The sequence below is a fragment of the Puma concolor genome, chromosome C1 (assembly GCF_028749965.1).
Source record: "Puma concolor isolate L17-30 chromosome C1, mPumCon1.1.hap2, whole genome shotgun sequence".
NCBI classification, from domain to species: Eukaryota; Metazoa; Chordata; class Mammalia; order Carnivora; family Felidae; genus Puma; species Puma concolor.
The window spans coordinates 132862522-132886909 of NC_141674.1; the positions used below are offsets into that span (position 1 = coordinate 132862522).

Genomic DNA, 24388 nt, shown 5'->3' on the forward strand with positions numbered 1-24388 from the left:
CCTATCCAACCTTCCTCCACTATTTCCTTCTCAGGGGTCAGCCCTATAACACATTCCACCTCAATCTCATCAGTCTCAATCCCCTTTATTATCACGACACTTTCCCCAATCAACCACATGCACACCAAGACATAAGTGTGTTTAAATATGGATGAGAGAGTATCGTGCCTATTGGCCTTTCTCAAAAAGTTCAAACTGGTCACAAATAAGTATGTTTTATTGGTCTACACTATTATCTTCTATACTGTTATGTGCTTCTCTTAGGAAAACAAAACAAAACAGAACAAAAACTGGCAACTCAGGCTGCAAATACTGCATCACAGAAATGATATGTAGTTAAGTAGCATCTGTCCCGGCTAGGTCATTTGCAGTATTGTCTGCCACAGTCAATCCCCACTAGGCCTCCCTCTCTCCCTAACTATTCACACAGGAAACTTTCCTGGCCCCTGTAGTCATTAGAGTTTGTGACACTGGCCTAGTACTCTCAATAAACTAAGATCCAAAGATACCTTCCGAGAATGAGATTACAGGATGGGTTAAAGATTTAAAGTGACATGTAAAATGTAGCCAGCATAGAGGGTAGGGATGGAGAAAGATTGTAGGCTTTCCAGGGATTTGAGAATTTGCAAAGCAAGAATGTCAGAAGAGCACAGAGTGCAAAGATGTACAGTTCATTAATGAAATAACTAGCTGAAATAAATATGGGCTCTGAAAAAAAGGCAGAACGTGGGCTCTGAAAAGAGGCAGAAAAATTACAGAATAGGTATAAAGAAACACAAGCAGCTGGAGTCAAATCACAAAAAGCTGAAATAAGGACAAAGATTAGGTTCTGTGTGGGATGATAAATTCGTAAGTTAGGTGTAGAAAAGGGTATTCCCATTTCTATCTACCTCCCTTGGAAAAGGTACATGGGATTAAATTTACACTTTTCAGCTTGAACAAATAATTAATTCCAGATACTGAATTTCCTATAATGATTGCCAAATGCTCTCTCCAATAAAATAGACATTTTAAATGGCTTTAGTAGTCATTTGTCGTATAATGTATTTAAATACCGTATTAGTTTGTTAGGGTTGCCATAACAAATGCAACAGATCTGAAGGCTTTTCAGTAATTTATTTTCTCACAGTTCTGGAGGCTGGAAGTCTGAGACTGAGGTGTCAACAGGTTGATTTCATTCTGGAGTCTCTCCCTTTGGCTTGTAGGTGGTTGTCTTCTCCCTTTGTCTGCATAGGTTCTTTTCTCAGTGTCCCAATTTCCTTTTTTTATAAGGACATGAGTTATATTGGATTAAGTCCTAACCATATGACCTTATTTTCCCTTAATTACCTCTTTGGGTCCTATCTCCAAATTTAGTCACATTCTGAATTGCTAAATATTAGGACTTCAACATATAAATTTTGGGGGACACAATTCAGCCCATAATAGGTTATCTACTTTTATCTCAGAGATGTTGTTAATCATGAATGGATGAGACTGAGAATAACTCTGAATTTACAAAAAAAATATTTCTAAGTAGAATCAAGGAGTTGTGCATGTATTAGCAATTAACATTATGTACAATCATCACCATTCTATAAGATGTAAGAAAGGCTAGTCCATATGCAAGCCTACTAGAAGAAATACAATGTCTGCTTCAGATTTCCAGTTCATACAGACATTTGAACAGTCATCTGGCAAGCTATCAAGTTCATTGGTAGGCATATATATACCTAAGCAAAATGAAAACAAATATCCACACCAAAACTTGAACTTGAATGTTCCTGGAAGCTTTATTTGCAATAGTTAAAAAAAGTAGAAACAACTCAAATGTTCATCAACTGATGAATGGATAATAAAAGCTCATATATCCATACAATCAAATATAATTTGGCAAAAGAAAAGAGTAATAAAGTACTGATACATGCTACAATATGGATGAACATTATGATAAGAGAAAGAATTCAATCACAAAGGACCACATATTATGTGATTCCATTTGTATGAAATGCCTGGGATAGGCAAATATGGGGAGACAGAAAGTAGATTAGTGCTTCTTCCCTTAAGATTTATGAGTTGGAAGAGATATGAGAATTACTAATGAGTATGAAGTTTCCCTTGGTTGAAGTTCTAAAATTAGATATTGGTGATCGTTGCACAACACTATGATCAAATCAATGACTTGTTATTTTTTCAACACATGGATTCTATGGTATGTAAATTATGTCTGTAAAAACTTGTTAAAAAAAAAAGGAAATTTGAGATTGAGGAATTAGCACAAATGTTGAAAAAATATTTACAGTCCAAACTTGAAAATAATCAAAATGTCCAAAATTATTGGAAAAGTCAAAACAAATGTAATCTACATGATATAATAATGTACTCCTGTTAAAAGCAGTATTCACAGATTGTTAATCATAACATAGCAAACTGTTCATGTTAAAATGGTAAATAAAAGGAGCAAAACAAAATCGTATCAATGATAAGATTTGTATTTATTTTTTTTGATAAGATTTGTATTTAAAAAACAGCACAAATATCAATATGTCACAATATGATCTCACTTACACATCGAATTTAAGAAACAAATGAGCAAAGGAAAAAGAGAGAGAGAGAAACCAAGAAACAGACTCCTAACTATAGAGAACATATTGATGGTTACCAGAGAGGAGGTAGATGGGGGAATGGGAGAAATAGGAGATGAAGATTAAAGAGTACACCTATAATGATGAAAAAATAAAATAAAATAAAATGATAAAAAGATTAACACACCAAGATACTAATACTTGCTGTCTGTTTAATAGTAGTAGTACAATTTTTATTACAATTTTATTTCATATTTCCTAACTTTCTAAATTTCCTATAATGTATGATTTTAATAAAGAATTTTTAAATAAATGAAAGTACTTATTTAATTATAAATTGATATCTGTCATCATGAGTGCTTCCTGAACTAATGACTATTGCTCCTCAAACATATTTTAATAACATTTATTGGTTGAGCTGGTAGATGTCCACTTTTCATTCAATCATCACTATTTTGAGTTAGCAGGATTTCACATGAACACTGAAAATAATTGAGTATGCAACTATACTCACTGGAGTCCTGTATTGTAACTATAAATTTCAATCTGAGCTAAGTGAGATCAAAATATCAGTTATTTTGCCACTAAAATAGTATTAAGGGAGAACAATGAATGGAAAAAAACCCACAAATCTATCATCACAATTTAAATACGGTTGCAAATAAGAATGATCATTAGAACTTAGCTCTTATCCCTACTAATCAGAATAATATATTATAGGTGACAAAATAAAATTTTTGAATCCTTTTATTCAGAATTTTCAAAATAACTTTTCTTATATAGTTAGAATCTTGAATTACTATGAAATCATCAATTATTTTTAGTATATTAATTGTGAAGAAGGCAGCAACAAAAATGGAATCTCCCTGTCAACATTTGGTTTTCTCTCGAAGAAAAGAACAGATTCTATAGTACAGGCTACTTTCTATGCTTACACTATGCAAGCCTAATTCTGATTTTGTTCACATAGGTTTTAGTGACTGTTGACTAAGAAAATAGATGTATTTTTTTTTAAAACCAGCCTATAGGTTATTATTGTTGAAGTTGTTAATATTGGAAGTTGAATAGTGAAAAAGCTGGAAGAAACCAAGAGAAATCATTATTCAGAAGTTGTTTGTCTTAACTCTAAAATGCTCTAGAGCCAGAGATTCATAACACTTAAATAATCTATTCTAGTGCTCAATACACTTACAACCAACTTCCATTTGTGGTTCCATCCGATTTTTTCCTACTTAATTTACATCTAGCTCCTCTCACTCAGTCCCTAGTAAAAATAAATAAATAAATAAATAAATAAATAAATAAATAAATAAATAAATAAATAAATAAATAATCTTCTAGGATAAAGCAATCAACTTTATTTTGTTTTTCAACGTAGTCCCAGATGAATTCACTGACAGAATGTTTTACTCATAGCAAATGATGGAAGATAAAATGCCATCCTTAGATTTGCATAATTCCTCTTGTGCACCATGGTAGGCATAAAGAACTGGTGATTGTTGCCAACTAACTACTTCAGAGTTCCCTTTCTGGCCACAATTCTCTGGAAAGGGACACTTGATGCAATGCTAGAACCCATTCTAAGTGTAGTTAACATCAGTCAACACTCAGTCTGTATTGGTGACAAAAAAGAAAGTAACTACACTAATAATTCTGTTCATGTGACACACCTTTATATCCCCCAGGCAATCCTAGATAGCTATAAGAATTTTCTTGAAAGAGCTTTTCTTAAAGAGCTTTTGTGCCAGAGAGTTGTCAGGAGAAGATTTAGTGTAAGTTACTATTACATGAAGACTTTTCTGGACACTGGTCAAAACAAAAGTGTAAAAGGAGAGGGGGTGGTGGAGGAAGTTGTTGGCTTTTGTTAAAGGATTTAAGTCATAACACAGATGCTTCCTACACAGTGACATCATTGATAGCCTGAACCAACCGTCAAAATTTGTCTCTTAGACAATAATGTGTGGTGATAGTAGGGATAAAACATCAGTAATACTAATGAAGAAACCAGTGATTCCCAACACCTGGAATTGAGTCTCTTCTTTCACGCTTTCCCTTTGAGTGTGGGATGTACCTAGATGCTAGGTCCTAATAAATAGAATGTACCAAACATGATGAGATAACACTTCTGCCATTAGGTTACAAAAGGTTTAGCTTTCACCTCGTGTGTGCCATTTCTCACTGTATTGTTCACTAGCCCAAAGGGAAGTTGGCAATCACGTTGTGAAGTTTCCTATCCTAGGCCCACGTAACAAGAAACTGAGGTCAGTATTCAGTGAGGAACTGTGACCTCTGTCAAACAGCTCACAAGGAACTGAACCCTGCCAACACCCACATGAACTTGGAAGCAAATTCTCCCTGGTTGAGCCTCCTGATGAGAGCATGTCTCTGGCCAACATCTTGATTGCAACCTTATAAGCTGACCTATAGAAGCTATAAGATAATAAATGTTTATTGCCTCAAGTTGCTAAATTTTGGTAGCTTGTTATGTAGCAATAAATAATACAAATATAGGGGACATTCTTTTTTCTTCCCCTTCCCCTTTAAATAATGATCATCATCATTTCCCTTACTGACCTCTCAGATGAGGCTGTACTATTCGTCTTCTGTCCCTAAGTTTAGCAGGGGCTATCCTATACTTGGAGACCATATTATCATCATTCCCCCCAAATACCAAGCCCTGATACTGTGAAATATCTTTACCAATCATCACTGCAATAGGACTAAAATTCTCATTATGAAATTATTAGGGATCCAATGTTGGTTACTTAACTACTGGTTATTTGATTCATTATTTATGTCAAACTAAGGGCAAAAACTCAAAAGCAAATCCTGATTGCAGAATTTCATTTGAGCATCTCAAAGTAACCAACTCTCTTCTGCATCCATATTTTATTCCCAAACCCACTTTCTTCACTGTTAAAATGAACATTCCACCTGCCTCAACAGATTATTCTGATTAATTAAATGGCATAAATACAAAAAGTTTCCCAACAACATTCCTATAATGTAGTAAGTGTTCAATAAGTATTGAGGTTCTTTGATGTTATTTTCATCTTTTTTCTCTTCCAAACTTCCTACTTCTAACTCTGTTTGGGTGATTAATTCTATTTCTAGCCTTTCTTCTTAAAATTTTCTTTTTAATGTTTCTTTATTTTTGAGAGAGAGAGAGAGAGAGAGAGCGCGTGCGCGAGCACAAGCAGGGAAGGGGCAGAGGAAAGGGAGACACAGAATCCAAAGCAGGCTCCAGGCTCTGAGTTGTCAGCACAGAGACCAATGTAGGGCTGGAACTCACGAACTGAGCTGTGACATCATGACCTGAGCCAAAGTCAACTCTCAACCAACTGAGCCACCCAGGAGCCCTATTTCTAGCCTTTCTACTTCAGCCAAGTCCTTGTTCTAAAATTAGTAAGGAATTCATGGAAATAATTAGTTCTTTATTCTTCTAAAGTCCCCAAAGAATCCACTTACTACACTTGCTACTTACTGTCCCTGGAGAAGAAAAAAGCAAAATGATAAAAAGGAATTAAAGATCCACTGTTTATGACCAGTCCAGAATCAATTAAATAACTTCCATTTTTCTCTATTAACTAGAAAATTGTCTACTTGATTAAAAACTAATGATCAATAATCTTAGAAGCTGAAGCATACCTCTTTTATTTTTTTTAAAGAAAGGGTGTCAAAAAGAAAAATAGACTAATATATTATTGGTTTTCTTAAAATGGGGGAAAACACTTTTTCAAGGTTAAAACACTTTTTTAAGGTCACAATTAATTAACAGCACTAATGGTATCAGTGTACCTAAGCTAAAGGAGACCTCTACATTATCATCTGACCTGTTACCATATCCAGGACTGAGCTTCTGGGAATAAACAGGTGGCAATCTATTGTCTACAAGTCAGAGGACAGGGTAATTTGGAAAACCTCCAGAAGACTGACCTATCTATAAAAATACTTTCTTCACAATTTTTTAGTGGTGCTTTAGTTGTATTTATAGTATGGGTTAAGATACTGTGCTTTGCTCAAACACACTTAGAAAGATAACTTGTAAATCTCTTAGCAGCTATTAATAATTTACTGTGAATTAGTGTAGTAGGGCCTTTTGAGGATAGGTTTCATGCTAACTCAGTGTTGATAAGGAAAAGAGTACAGAAATATATTAGACTATCAAATATGAGTGTAGCTTTGCTGAAAAGAATCCTTAGCCACTAAAAAGAAATATAGCAGCATATACTAACTCAGGAGAGGGAAAAAGAGAGGTACCAAAATACAGAATGGATGTGCTTTGCAAGAATTAGTCTGAAGCTGGTGTTGACAGGTTTTACTTTCATGAGGAGTGCTAACTGCCTGAGCCATTCTCTCAGTAAGACGAAAGTTGATGAAAGCCTTAATCTTAGCAAGCAATCATTGTACATCTTCTGGGCTTTTGGTTTTCAGTAACCTATTGAATAATTCAGATGCCTAAGAAAACTGTTTGTTTGTTTACATTTTGAGTTTAGAAATTATCCAAAAATGATTTGTGAGATATACACAATAATTTGTTTAACCTATAGTTCCTTATTCTATGTATGTTTATGTTATTCGTCTCCCAGGCAGTGTTGGAAAGTTTTTGCTTTCTTGTGGTAGTTACTCCTTTGCCTCTTGAAAGATATACCAGACTTAACATCTACAAATACATACAAACCGTTCACATGATTTGAAAATACAGTCTTGAAGCAAGTTCGAAATGACAACACAAAGTAGTATTGGTTCACTGTCACAAGAACAAGAAGAAATGAACCAGTCCTAAAAATTCACTTTGTAGCCACAGAAATGGTTTTCATAAAATTGAAAAAATGTCCCAAAGCAACAGTATTATATTTCTTAAGCTATTGCTGTTAGTGACATAAAAATAATTCTTTCTATAAATTCTTCTGTGGCTTGGTGGGTGACAAAATGGTTACTAAAAAAAAAAAAATTGTAAATAGTTATTTTCTAAGCTTCCAGGGAAAGAAAAAGAGACTCTCACTTGAGTGTCACCTGCTTCAATTATTAAATGGGTTTAAGGTCACATGATTCAATGATTCAGCATATGACCAAAATAAAATATAATCTTCTACAGGCACAAATTTGCAGAAGTGCAATGAAGTGTATCAAGTAATGCCAACAATGTCTAAACAAAATTTTGTTTCAGTGGTTACAAGTGCAGGCTGGCGTAGTGTAAAGAACTGGAAATAGGATCCTCCATACCATACAACCTCTTGATCTCTCTGGGTTCCAGTTTCCTTATCTGTAACCTGAGGGAATGCTACAACATGGTAGCAAATGTTCCTTCTCGTTCTAACAGTCAAAGATATATCCAAATGTTGTGGAACTATTACAGAGAGATTATTTCATGTAAGTAGTTGACACTCAAATGTGTAAATGTGGCAATGGTATTTTGTCATATAGTTTCCTTCACTTAAATTTTCAAATAGACTTTGTTAGAACAGTTTTAGATTCACAGACAAATTGAGTGGAGAGCTCCCACGTGCTTTCTCCTTTAATACATACACAGCCTCCCCAACTGTCAGCATCTCATTTGGAGTGGTACATTTGCTACAGCTGATAAACCTAAATTGGAATATCCATAGTTTATATTAGGATCTACAGTTTTGATCAGGGATTATTCTTCATGTTATACATTCCATGGGTTTTAAGGTTTAAGGGTTTTAAGTTATAAGGACATGTCCCTTCAGTGTCTTTTGTCTTAATAGCTACATCACTATGTCATGGTGTAAAAAAAACATTAAAATATTCTCCATAGGGAGTGCCGAGCAATGACATCCAAATAATAGTCTTTTGATGCTCTCTTGAAAGACAAAATAAACAAACAAAAAACCCTACAGATCATCCATATGTGTATTACCTCAGAAGCTATTCCTTGTTTATCTTTATCCTCTACAGCAACTTAGCTGTGATGTTTCACACCTACTAGATCATAATCAACATGTGTTAATATTGAGTTGGATGACAAATATTTGAACAGATATAAAAGATGAAAAAATAGAAGATTGAAATTTTCAGATAAATAATCTTTATCTTCAAGTAATATCCTAGTATGGGTTCATTATAAAAACGGGTAAATACTCTCAAAGCAGGAGAGGGGCAGGCTGAATAGAGCATTACATACTCAACACCACACTACTGACTGGAACAATGGACTTTGTTTTGAAGGTTTTTCTCCTAACTAAAATATATCTTAATTTTTTTTAAAGTATCTCCATTTATTTTGAGAGAGAGAAAGAGAGGTCAAAGAACGAGAGAGAGAAAGAGAGAGAGAGAGAGAGAGAGATAGAGTGAGCGAGCATGAGTGGGGGAGGGGCAGAGAGAGAGGGAGGGAGAGAATCCCAAGCAGGCTCTGCACTGTCAGCACACAGACAGATACGGGGCTGGATCTCATGAACCGTGGGATCATGACCTGAGCAGAAATCAAGAGTTGGACACTCAACCAAATGAAGCCACCCAGGAGACCCTAAAATATATCTTTTAAAGCATCAAATCCAATATTCATTCATCAGGAGGAATATCACTCAGTAGGCAAGGATTTTCAAAGCTTATTTTTTTTTTTTTTTCAGTGGAATGGGACGTTTCCAGTGAAGTGATAAAAAATGCTTTGAACATTTTAAATCTAGCCACAGGGTATTCTTTCTTCTGTGGATAGTAACCAGAATTGCTTCCTCTGGTGAAAGAAACCCTTTCACTGCAGAAAACTGTAATTCATTAGGACTCAAAGCCAGCAGGATTCAGATCCGTTAATCCTCACAAAATGTACAGGTTTGAACAATGGATTTATCTCTGTAAAACTGTGGTAATAAAATAATATGACATAAATTATGATGGTTATACTCAAGAAATGATTCTCCTTCACACCATCTACTTATTATGATGGGAGGTTTTTGTTTGTTTTGTTGTTTTTGTTGTTTAGAATAAGGAGCAACTATGCCCTTCCATTCTGTCATCTTTATCTTTGATTGATCCTAAAGTAGGGATTATGTCACAGATGTGAGTGCCATGAATGAAAGAAGAAAATATGGAATATCTGCAAAGAGAACTAATAGTGGAAGAACTTATGATCAGGTAAAACGTAACGGCGTTGGTGGGGGGAAAAAAGTTGATGCACCGAAAACTGGTTTCTCTACTTTGCTCAGGAGCGATTCTTCATTTTGCTTCCTTCCTCCCTGGAGTAACTTCACTCTACAACAAAGCCACAGAGCTTACATATTGTCTATAATGATACCGTAAATCAAGCTGCTGACACTTACTCTGATCCTAATATATTTTCATAAAACACAATTAGTGAAGGATCAGACTGTGAAATAGATGGAAACATAAAAGGTATGTGCAGAAGTGGTTGGAAGCTCTTGATATCACCACTACCATCATCAATATTAGTGCTTTACTTGGTTCCTTATCTAAGCACTGTCTGCTGGCCTCCTAGGTTTATACTGAATGACTTCAAAGAGCTGGTATTACTTTTTGAGCTTTATTTATCTACTTTATATAATGTTCATTATCATCATTACTGAGTTCATCTTTACTGAGGAATTTTACTAATATACTCTTTCCCCTAGAAGTTAAGAAACAACTATTCTATGCAGATAACTGGACAGAAAGTATAGTATCAGTCAAGAGAACAGAAAAAAAAAAAACAAAAAACAAAACATTGCTAATTAGAAGTTTAAATATGGCTTCCAGGGCATGTTTGTAAATATATATATTACACACACATAAACCATATATGCTTACTTCTACAATTTATTACTTTCTATTATTAGATATCACTATTATCTTCTTAGCTCTCTTATATGTCAGGCACTGTGTCAAACATTTGTATACATTAATCTGAATATTCCCACACTCCATAAACTGAAGAAACTGAGCCTCAGATATATTAACTAACTTACAAACCTCACAGAGTAGTAAGAGGGTGAACTGGAATTAGAGTTCTAGTTGCCTGTTGCAAAAGTCTCACCTCTTCCAACTCTATGTTTTGCTGCCCCGAGTGTCTGTCTAATCCTCAGATTTCAAAGCAAGTTTTGCACTGCTATTTTCTGATTAACAATAGGGATTTTAACACATTCTTGAACACTTTAATTTTATATGACTATTCCATATGCCTATATCCTTTTACATTTAGAAGAAATAGATTTTCTAAAAATGATTTCTTTCTAGAAATTTAATTTAAAAATATGGCAGGTATGATATGAAGAACACTCTGATGAAAAACTACTCTGATGCAAAATAAGTTTATTATGATATTAAAAATTATTGGAAATCTAGCAACAGGGAGAGTACTACTCTCTGCAAACAAAAATATTTGTTTGGCTGTGTTGTGGCACATTATATGAAACTTAACCATTTCAGGGCCAATATAAAGCCTCAGAGCGAACTTATACAAATAATCAGTCTACACTTAAGAAAAAAGAAATTTACTAGTGATCTAATCAGAACATTTACACCAAATGTTTCAATATTTTACCTTATAGAAAATTTTTAAATACTTTCAAAAATCATTATGAAGTCTTTAAAAGAATCAAATATAGGATAACAGTTAAAACAAGGGATTATGTGTACTTATTAAAAATTATGCATGTACATAACATCTTTTCAAGAAGTTCACGTTTTCTTCATTTTGCACTTTTGCATTTATTAAATCCTATATGATAAAATTCTAAAGAATAAGATGCCTATAATTAAGAGACTGGCTAGATTATGCATGGTTTTAGTGAACCTTCCAAGTATAATGAAGGTTTGATCAAAAATCACATTGTCATCTTAGCAAAATTTACATAATGCTCAATAAAATATACTATATTTGTCTGAATTTCCTTTTAGGAAACATCCTTTTAAAAATGTAGAAAGTGTGCCTCTATATTATTCCAAACATTGGGTACAAAATAATTTACTTAAGGAAAGTAAAGATCCTCAGTAACTCATTAAATGGTAGCCAGGAATTTCATTAACACATGATTAAACAAAGTGTTAGAGCTGAGGGAAAAAAAATAAGCTTACACCCAGAATCCCACATGCTGATGCTTAAGGATTTTAAGATTATAAATCAAAGAACTACTTGTTTTTTAGAATTAGATAAAATTGTCTTTACAATTACAAAAAAAAAAAAAAAAAAAAACACTGTAAACATGCATGTACATCTTCAGCACTAAAACATTAATATGGGAAACCTAAGATTTAGTTGGATGAGCGGTAGAAAAATTTGCTCTTATGAAGTTAGACCCACAAGTGTAGGAAAAAAAAATCTGAGTATAAATGCCAAAGCATATCTAATGCTTATACTATCTCTGAATTTAGCAATTAGCACACACACACACACACACACACACACACACACACACACACATTTACTTCAATAAATTGGACAGTGTCGACTATCAATTTCCAGTCACACATTTATGTAAGCCACAGAAAATGTTTGTGTCCAATATGCTTTTTTTCACTGTTTACTAAAATAAGAAGGTAAGGATAAAATGACTCCAAAATTATACATACCATCTTCAAAAGTAATTTAAATGTCACAGAATTTATAATTGTTTTCTTGTTATTTGGATCTAATATTCTACTACCAATGTTAGAATAGATAATCATTCTGGAAATATTTTAAATAAGATTATGGTTTATGTATATTCTCAAACAAAATATTTTATATATATTCGTATCTATAATTGAATAAAAGTAAAGGTGTCATTTTGAAAGGAGAGAAATAAAAATGAAGTAACCGATTGTCAATTATGGCATTTTCATGTATTTGCAACTCAAATGCTATATTTTAGGAAATTTTTACTTGATTTTTTTTTTCAGGAAAACGTATTTAGAGCAATTTGTATTTGGCTTAAAAATTCATTACCAATTTACTTTCTTGTTCCTCATCTTGACTCTCAGAGTACAGAGGGAAAGGTTATATTTGCATCATGTTTAATAAATCAAGTAAAAACATCATATATAAATTATGAATAAAAAGCTATTTACCTGCATGAAAATCTATTCCAACAGCAAATGAAGTTCCTGATATAGGCATCAATGCATCCATTTTGTCACTCGGTTCCAGAGGTATTCCCCTGATTCCTTCATGAACAGAGTACATAAGAAATGACTCTATACCTAAATTGGAAAAAGAAAAAAAAAAAAGCTCCAAATGAATATTTAAAATTAAAATTATTCTACTAGCATTATTTTTAACTTTTCTTTTTTAAATTGTACACTACACTTCTGACTAGTTGAAAGGTAGATAGATAGATTAGTGGTTCTCAAACTTGGGTATGCATCAGAATCTCCTAGAGGACTTGTTAAAACACAGATTACCAGGCCCCCATCCAACAGGAGAAATCATTTAAATTTTTGAAAAGTTCCTAGGTAGTGACAACACTACTGATCTGGAACTAGACTTTCACAAAAACAGAGGCAGGTAATTCTTGAAAACACACCTGACCTCACAACCAAAATTCATCCCCTATTTTCTAATGCCCAGTTACCTTGTTGTTTATATATGATAATAAACTTTGATTTTATATATAATTTTAGGTAACTATTTCACTGTTACTTTTCTAATAAAGTTAGTTTTAAATCATTTTGAACACTAAAAATATAAAAGTACTTCACTTTTACTAACACCTTGCCATTCTAGCATCAAAAGTATGTCCTAAAATAAACATACATAAAAGCTGACTACCAGAAGTCTGCATGCTGTTTATGACTTTTTCTAATATGCTAGAACATGTTTTTGACACATATTTTCTTATTAAAATTAGAATGCCTGGGTTTACATGGGTCTTTACTACTTACTAACTGTGTGACTCAGGCAAGCTAGTTAATCTCACTATACCTCAGTTTTCACATCTCTAAAATGGCAATAATAAGAGACCTACCTCAAGGGTTAGTATAAAGATTAAGTGAATTAATATGTTTAAAGTATTTAGAACAGTGCCTAGTACATAAGTGCCATATAAATATTTTATTTAAAAGAAAGCATGTGATAACATTAACAAACATTCCTCATATAAGACTGAAACTTTTTAAAAATGAAATTAAGCTATGATTGGATAAAAAGATCATTCTAGAACCAAATTTCTTTGAGTCTTGGAGCCAGAATTCATGAAACAAGAAATAGGAAGATGGGTCTGTTGGGTGCCAGTTCTTTGGCAGGGCTCTTCTCTTTCCGCTGAGAAATTCAGAGATCTCACAGCCTTTATATACTTTCTCTTAAATAGTTAAAAGAAAGTAAACATAACTGGATTCAGATTGGATGGTAATTGTAACTGGTCAATTACCGCTTTTTACTTCAACCTTTGCCTATTCAAGTTAAAGGTAGCTTCTACTGGGTTTGGCTAAAAGTTTGACAATAAACTGTTTTTCTTGGAAATAACTGAAAAAAAGATATGAAGCTTTAAAGAACAGTAATACTTAAAATATTTTAGGTACATTAAAAATCCTTCATATATGAGACTGAGCAGTGAACCAGAATCCAAAAAGAAGCTAATATTTTTTTTCTATTTTTTAACTACATCATGTTGCCTCAAATCTGCATGGATAAAGTCATTTCATCAGAATTAAATTTTTCAAGACCTTATACCTTGACATGACATTCGGTTCTTTTGGAGATAATATCCCACTGTACACATGCAAGTCCTTGTAGTTTCAGATGTTGGTAAACAAAGCTGAGAACATCCACCATTATTTAGTTGGCAAGAATTGCTGCCTGAATAGAAGGAAAACAAGCAAAAGAAATATAAAATTCAAGAAAAATAAAATATAAAATTTAATAAAATTGGAGTATCATTCAATACCAATAATATGAACAAGTATTTATGCTTTTGTTGATTTATAAATGTAGCTGTTTTCTATTGGTTAGTATCATGTTTGAGTGTCTTGAATAATTCAAAGTGGCATGTTATAGTTGAAGTCTGCCCTCCCAAAAAAGTGAATGGAGATCTCATGCATGGCCTAGTGATTATAGGCAGCAATACTATAATTAATTTATAGTATCTATTAAACTTTAATTACAATTCACAGTTGCTGAGAGACCAGATCTTAATTGTTCCCATCACGAAGAAGAAATGATAATTATGTGATATGGTAGACTTAGGAACTAATACTAAGGTGGTAATTATATTGCAACATATAAATGTATCAAATCAACACCTTATATACCTTAAACTTGTACAATGCTTTATGTCAATTATGTCTTAAACATAAATTTAAAAATAAATAATTAAAAACTATTATTTCAAAGCAAATGATGATTCATGAGAAGATTCACAGCTACAGAAGAACAAGTGAAATTGGTTTGTCATGAATACTGTTATAGACCTTTACAATATTTTAAGATCACAGGAACTAGGAAATCTTTCTTTCTTGACTACTATATTTCACTTCAACTCTATAGTTACTTCATTTTCAGGAATACTTTATCCAAATATGTCAAATAAATCGCTGTTAAATTATATTACTAACTCAATTTGAAGACTACGCTGCTAAAAGAAAGGAAGTACATATACACATATATGTATGTGTATATATATGTATATATGTGTGTATATTATATATATATATATATATATATATATAATTTTTAAAAAGGAAATAAAGTTTGCTATTCCTAGGAACATAATTCTCCCCAAATATATTTAAAACATACCCGCAAGAGTCATCTAATTAATTGGCATATTAATTCTCCTTATTCCTGTGTAGTAGCAATGACAAATATTAGTCAGGTAATCACAGGTAGGCATTCTAGAAAGATGTTCCACTGAATTTACTAGGCCCAATGTGCTAATTAAACCTGGTAGCGTGACATTAAGTAATTTACAATCTTACCCAGCAAGTTCATTAAATATCCCATTTTTACAACATTTTTATTATTCTAGGACATGCAATGCCATTTACTGGATGTTCAAGCTCTAATGCGACGTGCAGTAAATCCAGTGAGAATTACAAAGCATGATGAAAGCTATATATCAATAGTGCTCTATGGAAAATTCAAAATACCAATGCAGCTCATTATTTCTCATCTCCTGAATTCAAGAGAGTCTGATGGGATTTAATTGTTCAATAGAAGCTGTCATGAGCTCTGTCATTTTTGAAGTGTGAAATACCCTCAACATGGGAGATTTCTCATCAGGAGATCTACCACATTCTCTCCTAATTTCCAATAGCTGCCAGTTCAGTCAATGACGAACTCCATCCTATATAGGGCCACATACTAGGATTTGAGTTGCCCTGAACTTTTGAAATGATTACCTTTATCTCTTATATAAACTAATGAAGATTAGTTGACTTATTTCCCCTTTCCTCAAGCTGACTTTTTATATACTTATATATGAAGATAAAACTTCAGACCTCTGATTACTTTAAGAGACAGTTAAATTTACTGTTATATAGCACATAGTTACATAGTTTACAGCAATCTATACTAACCTTGATCTGTAGTTATGTAGACTTACAGTAATCTATACTGAACTTAAATATATTTTATTTTATAGGAAGCACATAAACATATATTAATGCAATGCCAATCTATGGACTTCTGCATTTTGTTATAGATTTATTTCAACTATTACAAAAGGCTGAAAGACTGAGAAAAGATTGACAAGAAATGTTTTAACTATAAAGTTTGAAGAAACACCAAGTGGAGAGAAGGAGAAACAAGGAAATGAAGTTAAAAAAATAGATTCAGGAAGATAATTAAAATTTCAAAAAATATAGAGTTCTATAACCTTGATGATATAAAAATATGTGAAAAAATAACGGAAAAGGAACTTCTGGGACTGTGCATTTTTAAATCTAATTGTAATAATAGCAATACATATTGTATCATACTTATTTTTTGACAAATAATAAAATTAGCCTATGTTAACAATTATGTTGTACAACAACATGCATTTCATGTATCATTTTGGTCTCTAATAGGGAGACAGAAAGGAAAAAAATAATTGAAATGAATCATTATTTACAGTATTTATCTTTGCCTATTAAATAAAGAATTGATGTAGGAAAAGTATTAGATTTTAAAAGACAGTAATTTTGGTAGTGATTATCTGGCAAATTAGAAATATTAGCTTGGCTTAATATTTTGCAATGATACTGATGTTCAAACTTCATGCCCCAATTCCCTAGTGGAGTCAGAAAGTCCACTTGACTAACGAGAAGTCCCGGCTCTCCAGTGATCTGTGTCAAAAATGATAAATGAAGTAGCTAATTGTACTTTGAAATCCAAAGAAGTAGTAATGTTAACCTTAAATAATCCTAAATTGCTCATATTTCATAGTAATGAAGCTTTTAAGGTACCTGCCGTGATTCTGTTAATGGGATTCTCTTTAATACAGATGCTTTTATCAGCATATTTTTTCAGTAAAAATAGTATTCTCACTGAATTTTAAGCTTAGTCATATTACACCATTAATTTCTAAGTACTGCAGGTCCTTATCAATTTAGTAATACTTTCACGATGCATAAAATGCCAACTCTACTTTTGTAGGATTAAACTCTTACGAGACAACAATTTATGTACATGAGCAAAAAAGTGAGGAAACATAATAAATTTTTCCTCCAATAAACTTTATTGGGACGGTATCTAGGAATACTCTATATATTAAACTAATATACAATTTCAAACAATGTGTTTGTTCACATTTTGATAAAAAAATGAATATATATTTTTTAAAATGTCCTTTTTAGAAATAATGTATCTGTCCCTCTGTTGTATTTTCTAATGTGTTTTTGGGTATAATCTCATTAAGTATAGACTATGAACTAACATTTATCATAGTATTTTAAGTTTTTATTCTTTGCAAATATATCACATTGAAATCCACAAAAATGTCACAATATTTTATTTACTGAGTACCAGCGTTTTATTCTCAATTATATGATATATTCCCCATGACTTGTATGCCACTAAAATTATTTATTTTGATACAGAAATCTTCCATTACAAAATTACTGGTGAAAACACTCCTGTTAATTATTATAGACAGTGATTTAAAAATATATCAGAGAGGAAATACAGTTTTATGCATAAGGGTTTGGGTATTGGTATCTTCTGAACCATGAAAGGAGCCCAGTAATCACTTCATCGTTATTTTTTATTCTAAAGAAATTCTTTTAAATTTTTTCCAGGAAATTTCAGGAAGGATTTCAGACCAAAATTTGCCCATGCTTTTGTACAGGGAAGGCAACCATAAATCTGGTCTTCATTTTGTCTCTGGATATGCAGGTATGGCTCCCAATTGGTATCACCAATAAATTCTGCTTGAATGATGGTTGTTACCGGTCTTCACAATCAGCAATCCCCTTGGTTCACTATTTCTACCTATACTATTCTCTGTTTTGGTCTATATGTCTAACTCCTTTAGATGAAAATCCCTTTACATTTTCTTGAAATGTTTTTACTAAGAAGAAAAGTATATGAAGCTAAGGGTCTCATGGCAGAGACTGAGGTAAGGAAGTATAATACAGAGAAATGTTTTTTCTAGAAAACAAGTACTGCTAAATGTCATGGGTCATGAAACAAAAACTAAGAAAGGACTAGCAGGTGTGGGGCTGTCCTGGCTGGCATCTCTAATCTAATTGCCATTCGGGCAATGTGACAAGTCCACCTATGTAAACCATCTGTTAGTTCTCTCACTCCATTTCACTGCACACCATTTGGACAAGCAAAAACAAAAAAGTAAAATGCTTAGAGCCAAACAATGCAGTGCTTTTTGGATGTGAAATTCTTACGTTGACATAGTCCATTTGAAGTCCCCTGGTTCATTCAGGTTCTGGGCTTAATTATATACTGCATATATTTTGCTGGGATTTTTTCTTATTCTTATATTTTGAAATCAAGAACTCGATAAGACTTCTTTGAAGACCTGACAAATTAAGATTCCTTGGGTGGCTCTGCTAATGTTTTGAAAGCTCATTATATACCTGATGTCAAAAGAATTTCTTGTGTAGTATTAAGCAGCATTTGCCTCCCACCCACCCACCCCCGCTTTTTTTTTTTTTTACCAGAAGCAAAAATACAAACCTTTCAATTGTTGAATTGAGAAAATAATATGAAAAGAGAGAACATTATATATTCAAAAGGTGGCACAAATTCATTACACTGTGACTTGCCTTGCTGTGCTTCTTTATCGTACACTTTCATATGAACAACCCCAGAAGTCTTATTTCGTAGGACTGTGGGGTTTCTTCCATCCCTTTTGCTGCAGGTTCCCAGCTGAGCTAAGTTTTGGTCTGCCCACCACAGTTTCTTATCTATAAAAATGAAAAGATTTTTTCTATGAAAAAGATAATCATCTTATTAAATAATAATAAACAGCCAGTAAAGTATAATACTTTCTGATTTCTTTTGTTACATTCCCAAGCTCTGTGTCTAAGGGGAAAAAATAAAATCTCTTTTATTCTTTAAAAAATACAAACCACAATGATATTTGTTTAAATTTTCCTCCTTCCTCTCCAATTAGAGATTCTTGCCTTTAACTTTTCTTTTTCGTAAAACATAGACTATAAATAAAAGCATTTTCAAATTAATATGGAATACAGACTACATTATTTACATATGTACACATGATCACATTAGTGCTGTACAATATCTGTAAATAAATGGCAAAATCCAACCAAATATCCAAGCAATTATAAGAAAATATTGTCCTATTTTTGTTTACAGTATGTAAGCTTTTAATAATTTGTACTCCCCATTACTGAATTCTTCATAACTCTTTTATTTTTTTGCACAACTTATGACCCTTTCTTCAAAATGTTAATAATGTAAACTGTTCAGTGTATGTGTTGAGGACACATATTGAATGTTTTTTGGTAGTAGACACTCTGTAATGTTCCATAGATTAAAAAAAAAAAAAATAGTCTCAACCCTAAGGAAGCTAGCATGCTGGTGAAGACGATAGATTTATTATTATTTTATTTCAAATTATCATAGAGAAACTATAAAGAAACTATTACCAGTCTCATTTTATAGATGAAGACTCTAAGATTCATAGAGATTAATCAAATTAAAAAATTGTTTTTCAGTTTATTTATTTTGAGAAAGAGACAGGACGAGCAGGGGAGGGGCAGAGAGACAGGGAGACAGAGGATCCCAAGCAGGCTCCACACTGTCAGTGCAGAGTCCAATGCAGGGCTCGATCTTACGAACTGTGAGATCATGACCTGAGCCAAAACCAAGAGTCAGATACTTAAACCAACTGAGCTACCAAGGCACCCCAATCAAATTTTTATACTTTGTCTTCCTATCTCTAAAACTTGTGTTCTTTCTACAACTCCATGCTGACTGCATTAAAAATTTTAAAGAGGGGTACCTGGGTGGCTCAGTTAGTTGAGCATTGGACTTTGTCTCAGGTCATGATCTCACAGTTCATGAGTTTGAGCCCCATATCAGGATCTCTGCTACCAGTGCAGAGCCTGATTTGGATCCTCTGTCCCCCTCTCTCTCTGCCCCTCCCCTGCCCACACGCTCTCTCAAAAAGGAATAAACATTTATTTTAAAAAAATTAAGGAAAGGCAGTAATCAAAATAAAGTTCAAAATTATAAAGGTTTTAAACAATTTAGACTTTTCAACAAAAGCCTAACTAATAACAATTGGGACCGCATTAATTTTTACCTAGAAGTCAAAGGTTAATTAATTTTGTGAAAAAAAACCCAAAAAACAAAACAAAAAAACTCTTTACCTTCACAGTTCATTTATTCTCATTCAAATGCTATGATATTTTGACTAAACCAAGGCCTAGTTTCAGATATTTAAGAAGGATACTAATACAGATATCAACAATAATCACCCCTTACTGAATTTGATTTTGTACAACACACATTTGTAAACACTGAAGGTAGATTAATACATTTAATCTTCAAAACAATTCTAGAAGGCTAGTATTACCATTATTTCTTTATTATTTTTATTTTATTTTAGACAGAGAAAGTGCAAGTGGGATAGTGGGGCAGAGGGAGGGAGGGAGAGAGGGAATCTTAAGCAGGCTCCACGTTCAGCACATAGCGTGATGCAGGGCTCAATCCCATGACCCTTGGATCATGACCTGAGCCAAAATCAAGAGTCGTTCACTCAACCAACTGAGCCACCCAGGCATCCCTAAGTACTACTATTATTAAACCATTTTACAGTAGAATGCTGAGGCAAAGTGACATTAAGAAGCTTTCCCCGGGTCATACAATAAATAGAGGCCCCAGATTATATAACAAGCACCGATTTCAGAGCTGCTGGTGCCAATTTAATCTCTAGTGTCCCCTTCTATAGATGGATGGAGTTTATAGTCTTCTCTCTCTTGACATATGCATATGGAGCTTAGATTATGCTGATGACATTGAGTAGCCCATTCACTTTTGGGCTTGTTTTACACTTGTGAATTGACCTAACAAGGTAAAAGTTCACTGTGAATAGAAAATTTTACTGTAGAGACTTTATTTATTATTATTTTTAAATTTTTATTTATATTTAAAAGAGAGACAGAGACAGAGTTCAAGCAGTGGAGGGGCAGAGAGAGAGACACAGAATCCGAAGTAGGCTCCAGGCTCTGAACTGTCAGCACAGAGACCCACATGGGGCTGGGTCTCACAAAACACGAGATCATGACCTGAGCCAGAGTCAGACGCTTAACTGACTGAGCCACCCAGGGGCCCCTGTAGAGACCTTATTAAAAGGTGTATAGAACGGTACAGTAGACTAGACCCATGTATGTTCCCTTTCAGTTTTTTCAATGTGCCACTGTCATGGGAATTTAGAAACACAAAGTAGAAAAATCCATGTATACACCCATAGAGAATTAAGGACCTATAAACAATGTATAAAAGATGGTATTTTATAATGGTATAGATGGTATAAAAGATGGAGAAATAGGTTAAGTTGCAACCTGGAGTGTTCATTTTCCCCCACTCTCAGTTTTATTTCATACTCTAATTAAAAATGAAAATAAGATAACATAAAATGTGATTTTTACAATAGAGAAGTGGAAGCCATCACTCTCCACAGAACTCTAGATGACCTTGATTTCAGCCTCCAAAGAGTACAGTGGGAGTGCTAATAAAGGTTAAAAATAGAATAATTAAGTGAAGATATTTTTATATGTAATATCCTCTACCACCACCATGTCTGTAACCCCTTGCCCTGAGTTTACAGAGGGTGATAGCCACTAATAGAAATTCTCAAAAATATGACCATAGCTCTTTTTTAAAATACTCATCAAACAGGGGGACCTGGGTGGCTCAGTCGGTTAAGTGTCAGACTTTTGGCTCAAGTCATGATCTCGCGGTTCCTGAGTTTAAGCCTCTGGTGGGCTCTGTGCTGACAGCTCAGAGATTGAAGCCTGCTTAGGATTCTGTGTCTCCCTCTCTCTCTGCCCTTCCCGTGGTTGTGCTCTATCTTTCAATCTCTCAAAAATAGACATTTGAAAAAATTAAAATACTCAGCAAACAGGCTTGAAATATTAGGTCTGGTGTCTCGCAATAACATTCCCTTCATTCTGGCACTTGAGGAAGGCAAAACCTGACCCCTAGCTCCTACCTAAAGCAAAATCTGCAAGTCAGTGTCCAATGGCATGCAGAGCTCCCAGTGAGACGCCCCCTCTCCAGAAAGATACAAAGTAAAGAGTCTTATTTTCACAAAAAAAGAGGAAATCCATGATAGACAGACACCCAGTTCTCCTTTGTTACGTATCAAGGGGAACCCACAATCTCCAGTTCAATGAGAAAAGCCAATTAAAGAAACCTCTTAGAACATTAAAAAATCTTGTTTAAATAAAATATGTTTTTGTTTTTTTTTTCAGCGTTTATTTATTTTTGGGACAGAGAGAGACAGAGCATGAACGGGGGAGGGGCAGAGAGAGAGGGAGACACAGAATCGGAAACAGGCTCCAGGCTCTGAGCCATCAGCCCAGAGCCCGACGCGGGGCTCGAATTCAACGGACCGCGAGATCGTGACCTGGCTGAAGTCGGACGCCCAACCGACTGCGCCACCCAAGCGCCCCGAAATAAAATACGTTTTAAAATAGAGTGATGCCGAAATGTGTTTGAGAAAATCTTCCATAATACAAAGAAAAAGGCAGATAATATGATAGAAGAAGAAAGACAAGTAGACTATTAGTCTAAAAAGTCCAATAGTCAGTATCACTAATCTGACTAGAAATCATTGGTTGTCTACTGCTATGCACTTACAGAAAAAATAAATAAATGAATAAATCAGCCTGTTTTACTTAAGAGTGTTCTGAATTGATCAGTAAAAAGCACTAATTTTATTAAATCTTGATATTTTGGTACATGTCTTTTTAATAATCTGTGTGGCAAATTGGGAAGTGTGCATAAAGCACTTCTGTCGCATGCTAAATCATGATTGTCTGGAAGAAATGTACTTATGGAGTTTAACCTCCAGGAAAATAAGCTGCTTTTTTTTCTTCAAGTTTTTATTTAAATTCCAGTTAGTTAACATACAGGGTAATGTGAGTTTCAGATGCAGAATTTAGTGACTCATCACTTACTACAACCCAGTGTTCATCATCACAAAAGCCCTCCTTAACCTGTCACCCATTTAACCCATCCCTCCTCCTTTCCAGTAACCCTCAAATTGTTCTCTATTGTTAAGGGTCTGTTTCCTGGTTTGTGCCTCCCCCCTCTATCTATCTCCTTTTTGTTTTTTTTTTAAATAAAAATGACCTACTTTTTTCATAGAATATCATCTTTACTTGAAAGAACAACTGACCCACAATCTATGCCTCTTCAGATGTAGGTATTTGGCAGATAGTGCTCAAAAATGAATGAAATGGAGAAGAGAGTTACTACAAAGCTACAGTAATTAAGACAGTGTGGTATTGGTAAAACAATAGACAAATCAACGAAATCAAATGGAGAGCCCAGAAAAGGATCTCAGTAAATACAGTCATCTGATTTTTGACAAAGCAGCAAAGGCAATACAATGGAGCAAACAGTCTCTTAAACAGTGTTCCAGCTGGGACAACGGGGCATCTACATGAAAGAGAATGAATCTAGGTACAGACCTTACACCCTTCACAAAAATGAACTCAAAATGGAACACTGACCTAAATGTAAAATGCAAAATTATAAAGCTCCCAAAAGATAATATAGAAGCAAACCTAAATGACTTTGAGCCTTTTTAGTTACAACATCAAAGACATAATCCATGAAACCAGTAATTGATAAAATGGACTTGTTAAAAGTAAAACTTCTGTGCAAAAGAAAATATCAAGGTACTTGGAAGACAAGCCACAGACATGGAGAGAATATTTGCAAAAGATACATCTGATAAAAGACCATTATCAAAAATATACCAAGAATTCTTGGGGCACCTGGGTGGCTCAGTCAGCTGACTTCGGCTCAGGTCATGATTTCATGGTTTGTGGGTTCGAGCCCCATGTTGTGCTGACAGCTCAGAGCCTGGAGCCTGCTTTGGATTCTGTGTCTCCCTCTCTCTCTGCCCCTCCCCTGCTTGTGCTCTGCCTTTCTCTCAAAAATAAGCTTTAAACAAAAAAGTACATACAAAGAATTCTTAAAATTCAACAAAACAACCAAATTAAGAAAAAAAGTGCGAAAGACCTTAACAGACACCTCCTCAAAAAAGATATATAGATGGCAGACAAGCATATGAACAGATGCTCCACCTCATATGTGATCAGAGAAATGCAAAATAACATAACAATTAGATACCATTAGACACCTATTAAAATGGCCAAAGTTCAGAACACTGACAACGCCAAATGCCAACAAGAATGTGATGCAACAAAAACCCTCATACGCTGCTGGTGAGAATATAAAATGTTACAGCTATTTT

General features: G+C 33.8%; 1 protein-coding gene across 4 annotated transcripts in view; it reads right to left on the reverse strand.

Annotated features, from left to right (window-relative positions):
• Window positions 1–24388, reverse strand: part of LRP1B (LDL receptor related protein 1B) — a 1907075-nt gene that overhangs the window by 503809 nt on the left and 1378878 nt on the right. For all 4 annotated transcript variants that reach the window (XM_086718488.1, XM_025932005.2, XM_086718489.1 and 1 more), the window contains exons 33-35: window positions 18692–18836; window positions 14167–14288; window positions 12567–12698 (exon numbers count right to left, since the gene is read on the reverse strand). In XM_086718488.1, the coding sequence (XP_086574614.1) occupies window positions 12567–12698; window positions 14167–14288; window positions 18692–18836 (399 nt within the window). The remainder of the gene's footprint in view (window positions 1–12566; window positions 12699–14166; window positions 14289–18691; window positions 18837–24388) is intronic.